The 15,701-nt window shown below is 39.2% G+C and overlaps 2 protein-coding genes and 2 pseudogenes across 2 annotated transcripts; all 4 read left to right on the top strand.

Moving 5' to 3' along the window:
• LOC18775253 (mannosylglycoprotein endo-beta-mannosidase) lies at positions 267-5,772 on the top strand. The gene is made up of 11 exons (XM_007208312.2): positions 267-722; positions 1,159-1,297; positions 1,399-1,626; positions 1,826-1,884; positions 2,282-2,330; positions 2,490-2,720; positions 2,855-3,024; positions 3,155-3,359; positions 3,557-4,225; positions 4,304-4,531; positions 4,752-5,772. The coding sequence occupies exons 1-11, from the start codon at positions 580-582 to the stop codon at positions 5,547-5,549; spliced, it is 2,919 nt and encodes a 972-aa protein (XP_007208374.1). The 5' UTR covers positions 267-579; the 3' UTR covers positions 5,550-5,772.
• LOC18775255 (pentatricopeptide repeat-containing protein At3g05340) lies at positions 5,844-8,375 on the top strand. Its single transcript, XM_007207099.2, has one exon. It carries the CDS (start codon positions 6,087-6,089, stop codon positions 8,025-8,027), a length of 1,941 nt encoding a protein of 646 aa, XP_007207161.1. The 5' UTR covers positions 5,844-6,086; the 3' UTR covers positions 8,028-8,375.
• Positions 9,009-12,486, top strand: LOC18774073 (annotated as a pseudogene).
• LOC109949798 lies at positions 13,126-15,545 on the top strand (annotated as a pseudogene).

Consider the following 15,701-nt stretch of genomic DNA (forward strand, 5'->3'; position numbering starts at 1 on the left):
CTTTCCTATTCCATCCTTACCCTACATTAATTTCTTTTTTACTTCACTTTATATTATTTATTTTTCTTTACATTTCATTTTTCAACTCATACTCTATTTTCAGCATTAAAAAGGAAAAAAATACGTAATTTCTTACTTGATTAAAGGAAAAAAAAACTAAAAATGGAGTGCAAGTTGGAAATTTAATTGTAAAGAAAAAGAACTAATATAAAAATGAAGTAAAAAGAAATTAATGTAGGATAAAGGTATAATAGGAAAAAGAAAGAACAAAATCGATTAAAAAATATTAAAAGGAGTGTTAAGTGGAGAAAAAGAAAGTGGGGAAATTACATCGCTTGAAATATTATCAAATAAATGATGGAGCATACGACATCGTTTTGTGTCACGGTGGGTGTGATGCGCGGCAAAAATCAATATATTAATAATGCCATCTTTCCCGTCATCTTTGTCGGCTGTCTCTGTCAGCACAGCCCGCGCTCAAAGTACACACTTTTAAAATGGGAGAGATCTGGTGAGTGAGACTGTGACTTTGACTGACTGTGACTGTAGAGAGAGAGAGAGAGAGAGAGCTAGGGTTCAATGGCGGCGATAGGGAAGACGAGGCTGGACTCGGGTTGGATCGGGACTAGAGACAGGGAGGTCACGGTTAGTGGCACCCAGCTCACCACCACCCACCCTCCCTCCCCCGCCCTTCCTTGGATGGAGGCCGTCGTCCCCGGAACGTAATCTCTCTCTCTCTCTCTCTCTCTCTCTCTCTCTCCATCGCATACATATAATTATACATTGACATAATAAAACACTTCTGTGAGTTTCAGTAAATCTGGGTTAATCTGATTCAAGTTTTGAATTTTCATTTTTTGGGTTCTGGCTGAGTTTAGGTTAACTTCAATTTCTAAGCCTTAAGTTGCCTCTCTACTGTATCAATATTTTTTGCTGAGATGAGAACCCTGTATTTCAACATTAATTACAAATACAAAGATGCTTCAGGAATTCTGACTAGATTCATTTCTAACATTCTAGTGTCTGTAGAGCATATTTATTGGTTATTGTTGCTAATTCATCTAACTCCATCTTGACTGAGGCAACCAACTGATGAAACAAATCTACTTCTTGAATCAAAACTTGGCTATCAATGATCATAGATGTTTTAATTGACAGTGTTATGGCAACCTTGGTGAAGGGCAAAGATGTACCCGATCCTTTCTATGAACTACAAAACGATTACATCATAGATATTACTGAATCCGGGAGGCAGTACTACACATTCTGGCTCTTCACAACTTTTCAGTGTAAACTAGTAAGCCATATCCGACTTAAATGATAAATGCAATTTAAGAAAGATTTGTAAGATTGCTCTCACTTTAGTTTTCCTCTAAATTTGCTTCACCCTTTTTCCAGTCCAGCACACAGTTCCTGGATCTGAATTTCCGCGCCATCAATTACTACGCAGAGGTATATTTAAATGGGCACAAAAAAGACCTGCCAAGAGGGATGTTTCGAAGACATTCTCTTGATGTCACTGATATAGCGCATCCTGATGGTCGAAATTTGCTTGCTGTTTGTGTTTACCCGCCAGATAATCCCGGGACTATTCCTCCTGAGGGTGGGCAAGGTGGCGATCATGAGGTACACACCCATATCCATAAAACCTATTTGATTACATTCTGTTTCTTTTAGATTTTTGCTCAAAGTTTTATCCTTCTACTAATTACTGATTTCAGAATTACATTCAGATACTGGGTCTCATGCAAGAGCAATGGTGACTTGAAAAGACTTCATTATTAAATTTAGGCAAGTGCCTTACGGTATCTAATTTTCATTTCAGATCGGGAAAGATGTAGTGGCACAATATGTGGAGGGTTGGGATTGGATGTGCCCTATAAGGTGACTGTGTTTTTCCATATTAAGATTGTCGAGTGTTTTCTTTAGTATTTTGTGATCATGATATCCTTTTCATCTTCTTTCTAATTTGGGATGCCAGAAAATGTTTCAGCATACTTTTTGTTTGTCGGGGAAATTTTTTCAACCTCTTTCCAGCTAAAATGGTTCAAAGGCTATCCTTTATTGTTTAGGAGGAAAAATTAATGCACTGCATTGAAAGGCCATGGTGATAAAGGAAATGATTTGTATGCATCCTCTCGTGTATCTTCTAATAGTTTGATCTAGAAACTTCTTGTCAGATCTATTTGCTTGCCTGCCCGTGCTGAATCTTCAGATATTTTTATATAGATATTTTCAGTACACGAGATTTCTGTTGTAATTCGCTTATATACTGTTACAGGGATAGAAACACTGGCATATGGGATGAGGTGTCAATTTCTGTAACAGGGGTGAGTTTGCTTCCCTTTCAGTCAGAATTTCCTTCGTGTTATTCTGCACTGCTAATGTATTTGGTCATGCATTTTTTATTATCTTCAGATACCAATTTTCAGTCAAATATTAGTTATTTGTATAAGCTCAAATTTTGACTCATTACCATTTTCTTGCAGCCAGTTAAAATAATTGATCCCCACTTGGTTTCATCGTTTTTTGACAATTACAAGAGGGTATATCTTCATGCTACAACTGAGTTGGAAAATAGAAGTACCTGGGTTGCCGAGTGTTCTTTGAATATCCAAGTCACAACAGAACTTGAAGGAAACGTTTGTTTAGTAGAGCATCTTCAGACTCAACATCTGTCAATCCCTGCTGGATCACGGGTGAAATATACATTTCCTGAGGTCCGTGAAAGAACATATGATGCATTTTTATTATCTTAGTAGAACAAAGTAAATTTCTAGAATCCCTTTTGGACTATCTGTTTATCTTGCATTCAACATTCAGTACTTGTGTTCTAAATAGTATAACTTGGCAGCTCTTCTTCTACAAGCCCAATTTATGGTGGCCTAATGGTATGGGAAAGCAATCCTTGTACAATGTTGATATTACTGTCGATGTAAAGGGATACGGAGAATCTGATTTGTGGAGCCAATTATTTGGATTCCGCAAAATTGAGAGCCACATTGATATTACCACCAGTGGGAGGTAATTATATAATATATATATATATGTGTGTGTGTGTGTGTGTGTGTTTATTACCTTATGTGCAGTTTTTCAACATGCTAACTCTTTTTCTGGTGTGTATGTTGTGTTATCTGTACATTCTGCGCTTCAGGTTGTTCAAGGTCAATGGTCAGCCTATTTTTATTCGTGGTGGTAATTGGACAGTGTCAGATGGCCTCCTACGACTTTCAAAAGAGCGTTACAGAACAGACATCAAGTTTCATGCAGATATGAATCTTAACATGCTCCGTTGTTGGGGAGGGGGAGTGGCTGAGAGGCCAGAATTTTATCATTACTGTGATATTTATGGCCTGTTGGTAAGCTATGCCTCTCTCTCTCTCTCTCTCTCTCTCTCTCTCTGTGCATGTTTAGCTAGGTTTTATTGGGGAAGGAGGGCAGTAGACTTGTGAAGTTAATAGCTGCTAAATCTTGAGAGCATAGGGTTTAAAATTTATTGGCCATGGAATTAGTTGGGTGAATCTGATCCATACCGCTGCTGATTTAAATTTTGTAGGTCTGGCAAGAATTTTGGATTACTGGAGATGTCAACGGACGAGGTGTCCCAGTATCAAATCCAAATGGTCCACTGGACCATGATCTTTTCTTGCTATGCGCAAGAGATACTGTCAAGCTTCTAAGGAACCATCCAAGTCTTGCCCTTTGGGTGGGTGGAAGTAAACAAATTCCTCCAGATGACATCAACACAGCTTTGAAACATGACCTCAGGCTCCATCCATATTTTGAAAGCTTATCAAATGAGAGTGGCAAGATTGTTAAAGATTTTTCCGCAGGGTCGGACGATCCAAGCCAATATCTTGATGGTACACGCGTTTACATCCAAGGGTCCTTGTGGGATGGATTTGCAAATGGAAAGGGGGACTTCACTGATGGCCCTTATGAAATTCAAAATCCTGAAGACTTCTTTAAAGATGACTTTTACAAATATGGGTTCAATCCTGAGGTTGGTTCTGTAGGTATGCCTGTTTCAGCTACCATCAGAGCTACAATGCCTCCAGAAGCACGGCAGATTCCTTTGTTTAAGAAGGTTTCCAATGATTATGAAGAAGTTCCAAACGGCATGTGGGTACACTATAAATACATCCCTTATTCAAAACCAGGCAAGGTTCATGACCAGATTTTGCTTTATGGGTCGCCAAAGGATCTTGATGATTTTTGCTTGAAGGTAAAATAGTATTTTTATTATTCAGGGTGCATTTGGACTCTATCTTTGTTACGACTATTTGACTTTAAATCATTTCAGGCTCAACTAGCTAACTACATTCAGTATAAAGCTCTATTAGAGGGTTGGACTTCCCGCATGTGGAGTAAATACACTGGTGTTTTGATTTGGAAAACACAGAATCCTTGGCCAGGTCTTAGAGGGCAACTTTACGACCATTTTCTAGACCAAACGGCAGGTTTCTATGGCTGTCGAAGCGCAGCGGAGCCAATCCATGTCCAGCTTAACTTGGCTACATATTTCATAGAGGTAAGCTCTATAACAAAATCATAATCAGACTAATTAATTGGAGACGCGCAAATATGCTCTGATTTCTTCTTAAAATACTGAAATTAGTGGAAAATTTACCTGTAAAGAAAGAAAGAAAAAAGAAAAGTCCTCACAGAAGGAATCCATATCTAAGTGGAACATAGTAGCATATAAACATGGTTTGAAACTTGCCGTCATTTTCTCTTCATGCCTTGAACAGGTTGTCAACACTACATCAGAAGAACTATCTGATGTCGCTATAGAAGCCTCGGTGTGGGATCTAGAAGGAACATGCCCATACTACAAAGCTCTTGAAAAGGTGTCCATGCCGCCCAAAAGAACAGTACCAATTGCTGAGATGAAATATCCAAAATCTAAAAACCCAAGGCCAGTGTACTTTCTTCTTCTCAAGCTGTATCACATGTCAGATTATCGCATTATATCCAGGAACTTTTACTGGTTGCATCTGTCTGGTGGAGATTACAAGCTGTTAGAACCGTACAGGAAGAAAACAGTTCCATTAAAAGTTACATCACAGGTTTCCATCAAAGGAACCACCTATGAAATGCATATGCGCATCCAGAACAAATCTAAGAAACCAGTGCCGAAAAGTTTAACCTATCAAAACAATTTCACTACTAAACAAGGTGATGGTGATTTTGATGTAGCATCAGTGGAATCTACACATGACGGAACAGACAAAGAGCTTGAAGTTGGTTGGTTTCGGAAAATATCCAGACATTTCACAAAGGAGAATGGTGGTTTGAGGGTTGCTGAAATCAATGGCAACGACACAGGCGTTGCTTTCTTCCTTCATTTTTCAGTTCATGGATTGAAGACAGACCATAAGGAAGGAGAAGACACAAGAATTCTTCCTGTTCATTATTCAGACAACTATTTTTCGCTGGTGCCAGGTGAAGCTATGCCCATCAAGATCTCTTTTGAGGTCCCTCCTGGTGTCACCCCCCGAGTTACTCTTGATGGATGGAATTACCATGGTATCCATACAGTCCATTGAGTTGGTTAAAGAATTTTTTTTTCTTTGCTCTTTATAATAGTTGAATTATACACAACAGATCTTGCTCCTCAAGCAAAGACCAATGTTAGGAAACAAGGTCCAACTTTTACAGACATTATTATCCCAATGTGCTTGTACTCGAACATGGTACTTCAACCTCCTCAAATGATGGTAGGAATAAAACAAAGATACAAACTGAGAATTATCTCTTTTTTGAGTTTTACATCATCTTGTGTTGCACATTGTTTCTCCCTTATTTTCTTATCAATGGAGTAAAAAAAAAAAAAGTACTGCAGGGAAGAGAGGGAGAATGCCTGAGAAAAAGTGCACACTAACCAATGCAGCAGGCAGCCCAAGCAGTCCCAAATGGGCTGCATGCTCCCAATTTTTGGGCTTATATTTGATGAGCCTAAAAAGTTTGGGCCCAAAAGAGTCACCGTTTAGTCTGCGCTATTGTATTTTGTGCCGAAACATCAAACCGAAAATCTGAAGAAACCGAGAGAACTGCAGTTGGTCTCCGTGTCCCCAATTTCATGGATGAAATCCAGATGGGTCTTTCAGTTTCAGAACCTCAACTCTCACTACTTGTCCTCTTGGGCTTCGTCTCTAATCTCTCCTTTCAAAGCCAAGGTTCAGCAAAACCCCTCTGCAGAAACAACCTCAAGATTGATCCTCAACCATGTAGACATAAGCCTGCTTCTCTCTCTTTGTGGAAAAGAGGGAAACTTTCACTTGGGTTCTTCCCTCCATGCCTCTATCATTAAGAACCCTGAATTCTTTTACCCCGAGAGTCAAGATGATTATCGTTATGTCCTTGTTGTTTGGAATTCTCTGCTCTCAGTGTACTTGAAATGCGGTCAATTTTCTAATGCAGTTAAGCTGTTTGACAATATGGGCATGAAAGATACAGTTTCGTGGAATACAATGATATCTGGGTTTTTTAGGAACGGGGAGTCTGATGTTGGGTTTGGCTACTTTAAGCAAATGCGTGGATCGGATTTTTATCGATTTGATAGAGCAACTTTGACTTCGATTTTAGCAGCTTTTGATGGGCCTGAGTTTTGTCACTTGAATAAGATGATGCATGGTTTGGTGGTTTTGAATGGATTTGAGCGGGAAACTGCAGTGGGGAATGCTTTGATCACATCATATTGTAAATGTGGGAGTTTCGGTTCAGGAAGGCGGGTTTTCGATGAGATGTTTGAGAGGAACGTGATTACATGGACGGCAATGATTTCGGGGCTCGCACAAAATGAATTCTATGTGGAAAGTTTGGAATTGTTTTTGGAGATGCGTAGTGGAGTAGTGGATCCAAATTCCTTGACTTATTTGGCGTCACTCACTGCATGCTCTGGTTTGCAGGCAATAAGTGTAGGGCGTCAAATTCATGGACTTGCATGGAAACTGGGAATTCAATCAGACTTGTGCATTGAGAGTGCACTAATGGACATGTATTCGAAGTGTGGCAGCTTGGAAGATGCATGGCGAATATTTGAATCCACGGAAGAACTTGATGAGATTTCCATGACTGTTATCCTTGTGGGATTTGCACAAAATGGGTTTGAGAGTGAAGCGATCCAAATATTTGTGAAAATGATGAAAGCAGGAATTGAAATCGACCCAAACATGGTTTCAGCTGTTCTTGGTGTGTTTGGTGTTGATACTTCTTTAGGTCTAGGGAAGCAACTCCACTCTTTAATTGTCAAAAAAAGTTTTGGTCATAACTCTTTTGTCTGCAATGGGCTTATAAATATGTACTCCAAGTGTGGAGAGTTGGGGGATTCGGTCAAAGTGTTCAGCAGGATGCCTCAGAGGAACTCAATTTCGTGGAATTCCATGATTGCAGCTTTTGCCCGTCATGGAGATGGCTCCAAAGCATTACAATTATATGAAGAGATGAAAATGGATGGTGTACAACCAACAGATGTTACATTTTTGTCTCTACTTCATGCTTGTAGCCATGTTGGCTTCGTTGAAAGGGGCATGGAATTTTTGAACTCCATGAATGAGGACCCTGGGATAAGTCCAAGACCAGAGCACTATGCTTGTGTCGTTGACATGTTAGGTCGTGCAGGACTTCTCACTGACGCCAAAAATTTCATTGAGGGACTACCTGAGAATCCGGGTGTACTTGTTTGGCAAGCATTGCTTGGTGCTTGTAGCATTCATGGTGATTCGGAGATCGGTAAATATGCTGCAGATCAGTTGCTTTTGGCGGCACCTGAGACCCCGGCACCATATGTTTTGCTAGCGAATATATATTCTTCTGAAGGAAGGTGGAAAGAGAGAGCAAGGACCATTAAGGGGATGAAGGAACTGGGGGTCGCAAAAGAAACAGGTATTAGTTGGATTGAGATTGAAAACAAAGTTCAGAGCTTTGTTGTTGGGGATAGAATGCATCCACAAGCAGAGATCATTTATGGAGTTCTGGCAGAACTGTATAGACTTATGACGGATGAAGGATATGTACCAAATTAGAGGTTTATACTCTACTATTTAGGTGATGATGAAAAGAGATAGGAGCCAATTCTTTATTACAGACTTGCCAAAACCATGAAGGTTGTATTTCAGAGGAAAAAGAAGAAGAATGATTTAGGTTTGTCATTCCTGTATTATACAAATTTTCTGTGTTAATATTATCTGCAGAGAAGTTCAACTGTTGAACTTTTGCATGCGGGATTATGATTTCTTATCCGGCATATTTTTCACCCCGGCAGGATAAATTTTAAAGAAGCTGGTACAAAGCTGGGTTTTCCCTTTCGTTTTGTAGACTAAATGAAAGAGAACACCAGTAGCATAAGGTATAATGAATGGTTATCTTTTACATTGCAACTCAGAAAGAATTGATTGCCAAGATCCCTGTAGCCCTGCTGCCATTTTATATTTGCATTGTGAAGTTCGCTTTTGCTTTTTCAGGTGTATTGAAGGGTTTCTGATGAACAAGGGTGGTTAGTAAGTATATTGGGTTGGTTGGAGAACTTTAAATCTGAAAAAATATGTCTGATATTTCTTCTTTGTGAATAGCTGGAGGGAGATTTGGGTTTATCAGGTGACTCAGCATGAGACATTTATTCAAATAATTATGTGGCTTGCAAAAGAAGCCTCAGTTATGGCTTTCAACAACTGCTCTGTAAACAGCGATGAATTATTGTTACCAAGGGCCAAAGCTATTGACTACCAGTTCTTATGATGGGGGCCCAGGGACCAAAACGTCAAACTGTCAATGCAACAAGTCTTGTAGTTGCTCATCCCTCCAAGACCCAAGGATACTGTTGGCACCTTGTGCTCCATTGTTTTTTTATGCCAAGGCTTCAAGATTGAGTGATCGATGATCATGCAATAAAATTACATGAAATTACATATTGCTTTTGAGAGAAGTCATTTGAATTGTCAAGCCAATCAATTTACTCAACTTTCTGCAGTTTCATAATGATAAAAATATCTGGAAGAAAAAGGAAAAGTTCTTAGAAGCTAGAGAGAGAAATGGCATACAATCTGAAGAACTGCGTCACAGCCATGATAGGCTGTTTTCTCTTCATTTTACTCGTTCTGCCATCTAGTTATGCGTTTCTTTGTGAAGAATCCACAGATTGTCATGCTCTTCTTAAATTCAAGGAGGGTCTAAGAAGCGATCCCAAAGGTCATCTACAAACTTGGAACAAAGCCAATCCCTTCTGCAACTGGACTGGTATTACATGCCACCCACATATCCAAAACCGGGTTGTAGGTCTTGAACTCATGGACATGGATTTGCGAGGAGGGATATCCCCATTTATATCCAATATTTCTCTTCTTATCACCCTGTCTCTACAAGGCAATAGATTCTATGGAAAAATTCCATCTTCCTTGGGAGGACTTTCAGAGCTAGCATTTCTCAATGTAAGTGAAAATAACCTTGAAGGTAATATTCCTGGTTCATTACATGGTTGTCAAAGCTTGAAAGTCATAGATTTGAATTACAACAATCTATCTGGGATCATTCCTAAGGAACTCAGCTGGATGAAGAATTTAACCTACTTATGTCTGTCACAGAACAGACTCACTGGAGTGCTACCATCATCACTGTCGAACTTGACTGAATTGACACAACTAGAACTGGCTGTCAACTATTTTACTGGAAAGATCCCTCCACAGCTTGGAGCCTTAAGAAAGCTAGAGATTCTGTACCTCCATAGGAACTTTCTGGAGGGATCAGTACTCACCGCAATTAGTAACTGCACTGCTTGAAATTTCACTGACTGGGAATCTATTAAGTGGAGAAATCCCTTTAGAGCTGGGTCCCTTTAGAGCTGGGTGCAAAACTCCAGAACTTGCAGAAATTGTACATGATTGATAACAAGCTTTCTGGTAAAATTCCAGTGACCCTCTCCAATCTCTCTCAGCTGACACTGCTTGATCTCAGTCTCAACAATTTAGAGGGGAAGTTCCTGCAGAGTTGGGAATGTTAAAGAACCTTGAGGTTCTCTACTTTCATTCCAACTACTACTTGGGTGGCAGCAGCTCTGGTAATTCTTCCCTCAGTTTCTTAACAGCTCTCACAAACTGTTCGGTTCTAAAAAAGCTACACTTTGGTTCATGCTCGTTCAAAGAAAATATACCGTCTTCTGTAGGTGGTCTTTCAAAAGACCTCTTTTACTTCAATCTTTTGGATAATTACATTATGGGAAGTATACCAGACAGTATTGGAAACTTAAGCAGCCTAGTAACCTTATACCTGTCATACAACCTTTTGAAAGGAAAAATTCCACCATCATTTGGAAAGCTTGGGAATTTGCAGAGGTTATACTTGGAGAGAAACAGAATTCTTGGGCCAATTCCAGATGACTTAGGGAATATGCGTAACCTTGGAGTACTGAATCTTGGGAAGAATTCGATTGGCGGGTTGATTCCACCTTCACTTGCTAATCTCTCACAACTGAGATATCTTGACCTGTCTAGAAATCACCTATCAGGAAAAATTCCAGTGGAGCTTACTCAATGTTCTCTTATGATGCTGCTTGATTTATCTTTTAACAGCTTACAAGGTTCTGTTCCTGCAGAGGTTGGCCTTCTTTCAAACTTAGCACTCTCACTTAACCTTTCAAACAACCATTTCGAAGGACAAGTTCCAGCAAGCATTGGAAAGCTGGTGTCTCTACAGGCAATTGACTTCTCGAAGAATAAGTTTTCTGGTGTCATACCTAGCTTGATAGGAAGTTGCATTTCGCTGGTGTATCTGAACCTGTCCAATAACATGATTGAAGGAACGATTCCGGAGTCTCTGAAATTAATCAGTCATCTTGAAGTTTTGGACTTGTCTCACAATCGAATCAATGGCACCTTTCCAATCTGGATTGCTAATCAACAGATGATCAGGACTCTCAATTTATCTTATAATAGGCTATCAGGTGAAGTTCCATATACTGGAAGGTTTGTGTTTTTAAATAGAAGCTCATTCCTAGGGCATGTGGTGTTGTGTGGTGGTTCTGCACTAATTGGTCTTCCTCCATGTGAAGTTCAAAACATAAAACGCAGGGTAAAGAATTGGGTAATATACTCTATGGTTGCAGCAGTTGCAGTAAGCTGTGTGCTGATTGCTTTCTTTGTTCATCGTTTCTTCTTGAGAAAAGAGGATTCAAAATCAGCGCATGTGATGCTAATGGAATTCCCAGAACATCATGGAAGTCAAACTTTTACCCAAAGGGAACTTGAAATTGCTACATTTGGGTTCAATGAGGCTTATCTCCTTGGTAGAGGAACCTTTGGATCAGTTTATAAAGGAATTATTGATAATGGGAAAATTACTGTGGCTGTTAAGGTTCTGCATAGTGACTGCAGTCAGAGTTTCAAAAGCTTTAAAAGGGAATGTCAAATATTGTCTGAAATCAAGCACCGGAATCTTGTTAGAATGGTAGGATATCCCTGGAACAGAGGGTTTAAGGCTCTTATCCTTGATTATATTGGTAACGGAAACTTGGGACAACATCTTTATCCGGGTGGACTAGAGGAAGGAGCATGTGGATTAACTTTGAGGGAAAGAATGTCAATAGCGGTAGATATTGCCAATGGATTGGATTATCTTCAAGAAGGCTGTCAAGTCCAAGTTTTGCACTGTGATATAAAACCAGAAAATATACTTATTGACAATGATATGGTGGCTCATGTAGCAGATTTTGGGATTGGAAAGCTCATTTCAGCTGACAAATTGAAAGAACATGTCAGCACAACAGGTTTCCTACTGGGATGGATTGGTTATATTCCCCCAGGTATTCATATTACATGAATATATTCACTTTCTACACCTTAAACTAGTATTATGATTAAAAGAAATTACTTTGGCTTGGTTAACTATCTCTATCTAATGTATATATTGCTTGTGAAACAGAATATGGGCAGGGAATTGAGGTATCAGCTAAAGGGGATGTCTATAGTTTTGGTGTGATGCTGCTTGAGATGATAACACGAAGAAGACCGACCAGTAATATGTTTTCTGATGGGCTTGATTTAAGGAAGTGGGTGAGATTGTGCATTTCCAGGCAAGATTTTGGATGTTGTTGACACCACACTAAAGCAGGATGCATACCTTGAAGGGACACATGGTGCTTTAGAGGAGCTTGAGCAATGCAGCATTCAAATGCTTGATGTGGGGATGATGTCCAGAGAGGATAATCCACACAAACGACCCCCTATGTCCTCTGTTGTGAAGAGTTTGAAAAAATGTCTGCAAATAAGTGGAATTTGAAGCTCCAACTGTGACATATACATTTTGTGTTTTGTTTTCACCTTTTGAGTGTGTATTTATACTGTTGGCAGCATTTTACTTGATAAAAAGCACGTACAGAAAATTAGCTTCTCAACATTTTGAGTAAGATCAAATTAATGTATGCCTATTTTGTCTGTTGAGAAAAAAGACGAAGAATTGTAATTATATAATTTTCTGTTTTGGTAAACAAGTTGAACAACTGAGATTTGAGTTTGTCAGATCAGTATGAAACATTGGTTCAAATCAGGGAGATTCGCTATTATACCTAATGTAGGGGCCCAAATTATAAATTAAAAAAAATCTTATGAAATGGACTTTAAAAACACACCCAAAGTTCATTTACAACATAACAAATAGACTTTTAACTTCTTATAAATTACAAAACTGTCATCGATTTTTTAAAACAAGACCAACCCAAAAACTTCTTTGAAAAAAACTCAAAATCCTCAATAGGGCATCAAAGTAATTTAATAATCAAAATTAAATTCAATGGGGGCAAACTCTCATTTTTTGGGTTTATTTATAGAAATTAAATTGTGTAGGGTTTATCTATATCATTAGAGCTAAGAATGGATATATGACTAAATATTTCATTAAATTATGTGGCTGTCAACAGCAACCTCAGTTATGGCTTTCAACTACTGCTCTCTAACCAGAGCGATGAATTATTATAATCAAGGGCCAAGGCTATTGACTACTAGAAGTTGTTTTAATTAGTGGCCCCAATGCCGATACTCCTTGCTTAATACAAGAACTTTGGAAAGATTTGTATTAGTCCAAACAGAAAGAACCAACTTCACCCGAAATTACAAATTGCTCTAGAAAGAAAGAATATAGAGAAAGAGAGAAATGGCATACAATCTGAACTGTATCAGGGCAACGATTGGCTGCTTTGTCTTCATTTTACTTGCTCTGCCATCTAGTTCTGCATTTCTTTGTGAAGAATCCACTGGTTGTCATGCTCTTCTTAAATTCAAGCAGGGCCTAAGAAGCGATCCCGAAGGTCATCTGAAGACTTGGAACGAAGTCAATCCCTTCTGCAACTGGACTGGAATTACATGCCACCCACATCTCCGAGACTGAGTGACAGGTCTTGAGATCATAGACATGGTTTTGCAAGGAGGGATATCACCATACATATCCAATCTTTCTCTTCTTACCACCCTGTCTCTGCAAGGCAACAGATTCTATGGACAAATTCCGTCTTCCTTGGGAGGACTTTCAGAGTTAGCATTTCCCATCGATCTTACTCGCTGTTCTCTTATGATGCTGCTCGATTTATCTTTCAACAGCTTACAAGGTTCTGTTCCTGTACAGATTGGCCTTCTTTCAAACTTAGACTTCTCACTTAACCTTTCAAACAACCATTTCGAAGGACAACTGCCAATAAGCATTGGAGAGCTGGTGTCTCTGCAGGCAATCGACTTTTCGAAGAATAAATTTTTTGGTGTCATACCTGGCTTGATTGGAAGTTGCATTTCTTTGGTGTATCTGAACCTGTCCAAAAACATGCTTGAAGGCACAATTCCAAGGTCTTTGAAATCAATCACTCATCTTGAAGTTTTGGACATGTCTCATAATCGATTAAATGGCACTGTTCCAATCTGGATTGCTAATGAACAGATGATCAGGAATCTCAATTTATCTTATAATAATCTATCAGGTGAAGTTCCATATACTGGGAGGATTACATTTTTTTTTATTAATAAAAGCTCATTCCTGGGTAATGTGGGGTTGTGTGATGGTTCTGCACAACTTGGTCTTCCTCCATGTGAAGTTCAAAAGCAAAAAGGCAGGACAAAGAATTGGGTAATTTACTCTGTGGTTGCAGCAGTTGCAGTAAGCTGTGTGGTGGGTGCTGTCTTTGTTCATAGTTTCTTCTTCAGAAAATATTCAAAGACAGCGCATGGAATGCTAATGGCACCCCCAGGAAAGCATGGAAGTCGAAGTTTCACCGAAAGGGAACTCGAAACTGCAACACTTTCAATGAGGCTTCTCTCCTGGGTAGAGGAACTTTTGGATCAGTCTATAAAGCAATCATTGATAATGGGGAAAGTACTGTGGCAGTTAAGGTCCTGCATGGTGACAGCAATCAGAGTTTCAAAAGCTTTAAGAGGGAATGTCAAATATTGTCTGAAATCAAGCACCGGAATCTCATTAGACTGGTAGGGTATGCCTGGAACACCGGGTTCAAGGCTCTTGTCCTTGACTTTATTGGCAATGGGAACTTGGCACAACATCTTTATCCTGGTGGGATAGAGGAAGGAGCTTGTAAGCTAACATCAAGGGAAAGAATCTCCATAGCTATTGATATTGCCAATGGCTTGGAGTATCTTCAAGAAGGCCGTCCAGTCTAAGTGATACATTGTGATCTGAAACCAGAAAATGTGCTTATCAACACAAATATGGTGGCTCAGGTAGCAGATTTTGGGATTGGAAAGCTCATTTCAGCTGACAAACTGGAAGAACATCTTAGCACAATGCGTTCTCTTCGAGGATCGATTGGTTATATTCCCCCAGGTATGCATATCACATGAACATAGATCACTTTCATGTATCAGAAACACCAGAAACTAAAGCAATTATGAGCAACCATCTGTATATATATATTGCTTGTGAAACAGAATATGGGCAGGGAGTTGAGGTATCAGCTAAAGGGGATGTGTATAGCTTTGGTGTGGTTCTGCTCGAGATGTTTACGCGAAAAAGAGCGACAAGTAATGTGTTTTCGGATGGGCTTGATCTAAGGAAGTGGGTGGGTTCTGCATTTCCAGACCAAATTTGGGATGTAGTTGACACCACACTGAAGCAGGAGGCGCGCTCAAGAGGCACACGTGATGCTTTAGAGAAGCTTGAGCAATGCAGCATTCAATTGCTTGAGGTAGGATGATTTGCACAGAAGAGAGTCCACACAAACGACCCCTTATGTCCTCTGTTGTGCCAATGTTGAAAAAATGTCTGGAAAGAGGAGGAATTTGAAGCTCCAACTTGAACAAGATATATAGTAAAACTTTTACATTTACCAGTTGTTTTTAATTTCTTTTGGCCTTTTGCTCGTGTGAAGTTTCATACTGACACTGAGGGCTCATGAAAGTCCTTTGTGAGTGTGTTTATATATGTATAATATATTATTATTGTCAATGTCAAAATCATGTGTGTAAAATAAATTGTTTTCTCACTATCAATTAGTTCTCAGTTAGACCAATTATATCATCTCAATATTGTCTCGCTATATCGATATCATATCATGCAAAAAGAAATTCATGACAATTCAAACCTGGTTGTAGTCTTCTAGTTTCTTTTTGGTTCCTCGTTGGGCCAAGGCTTACTCCTTCACACCCACAGGAAAAAACAAAAAGGAATTAATAGAATAAAAATTTATTCATCTAAAATTCGCTCAGAAGGGATTC

This window comes from Prunus persica, chromosome G6 (assembly GCF_000346465.2).
Source record: "Prunus persica cultivar Lovell chromosome G6, Prunus_persica_NCBIv2, whole genome shotgun sequence".
In the NCBI taxonomy this organism is placed as follows: domain Eukaryota; kingdom Viridiplantae; phylum Streptophyta; class Magnoliopsida; order Rosales; family Rosaceae; genus Prunus; species Prunus persica.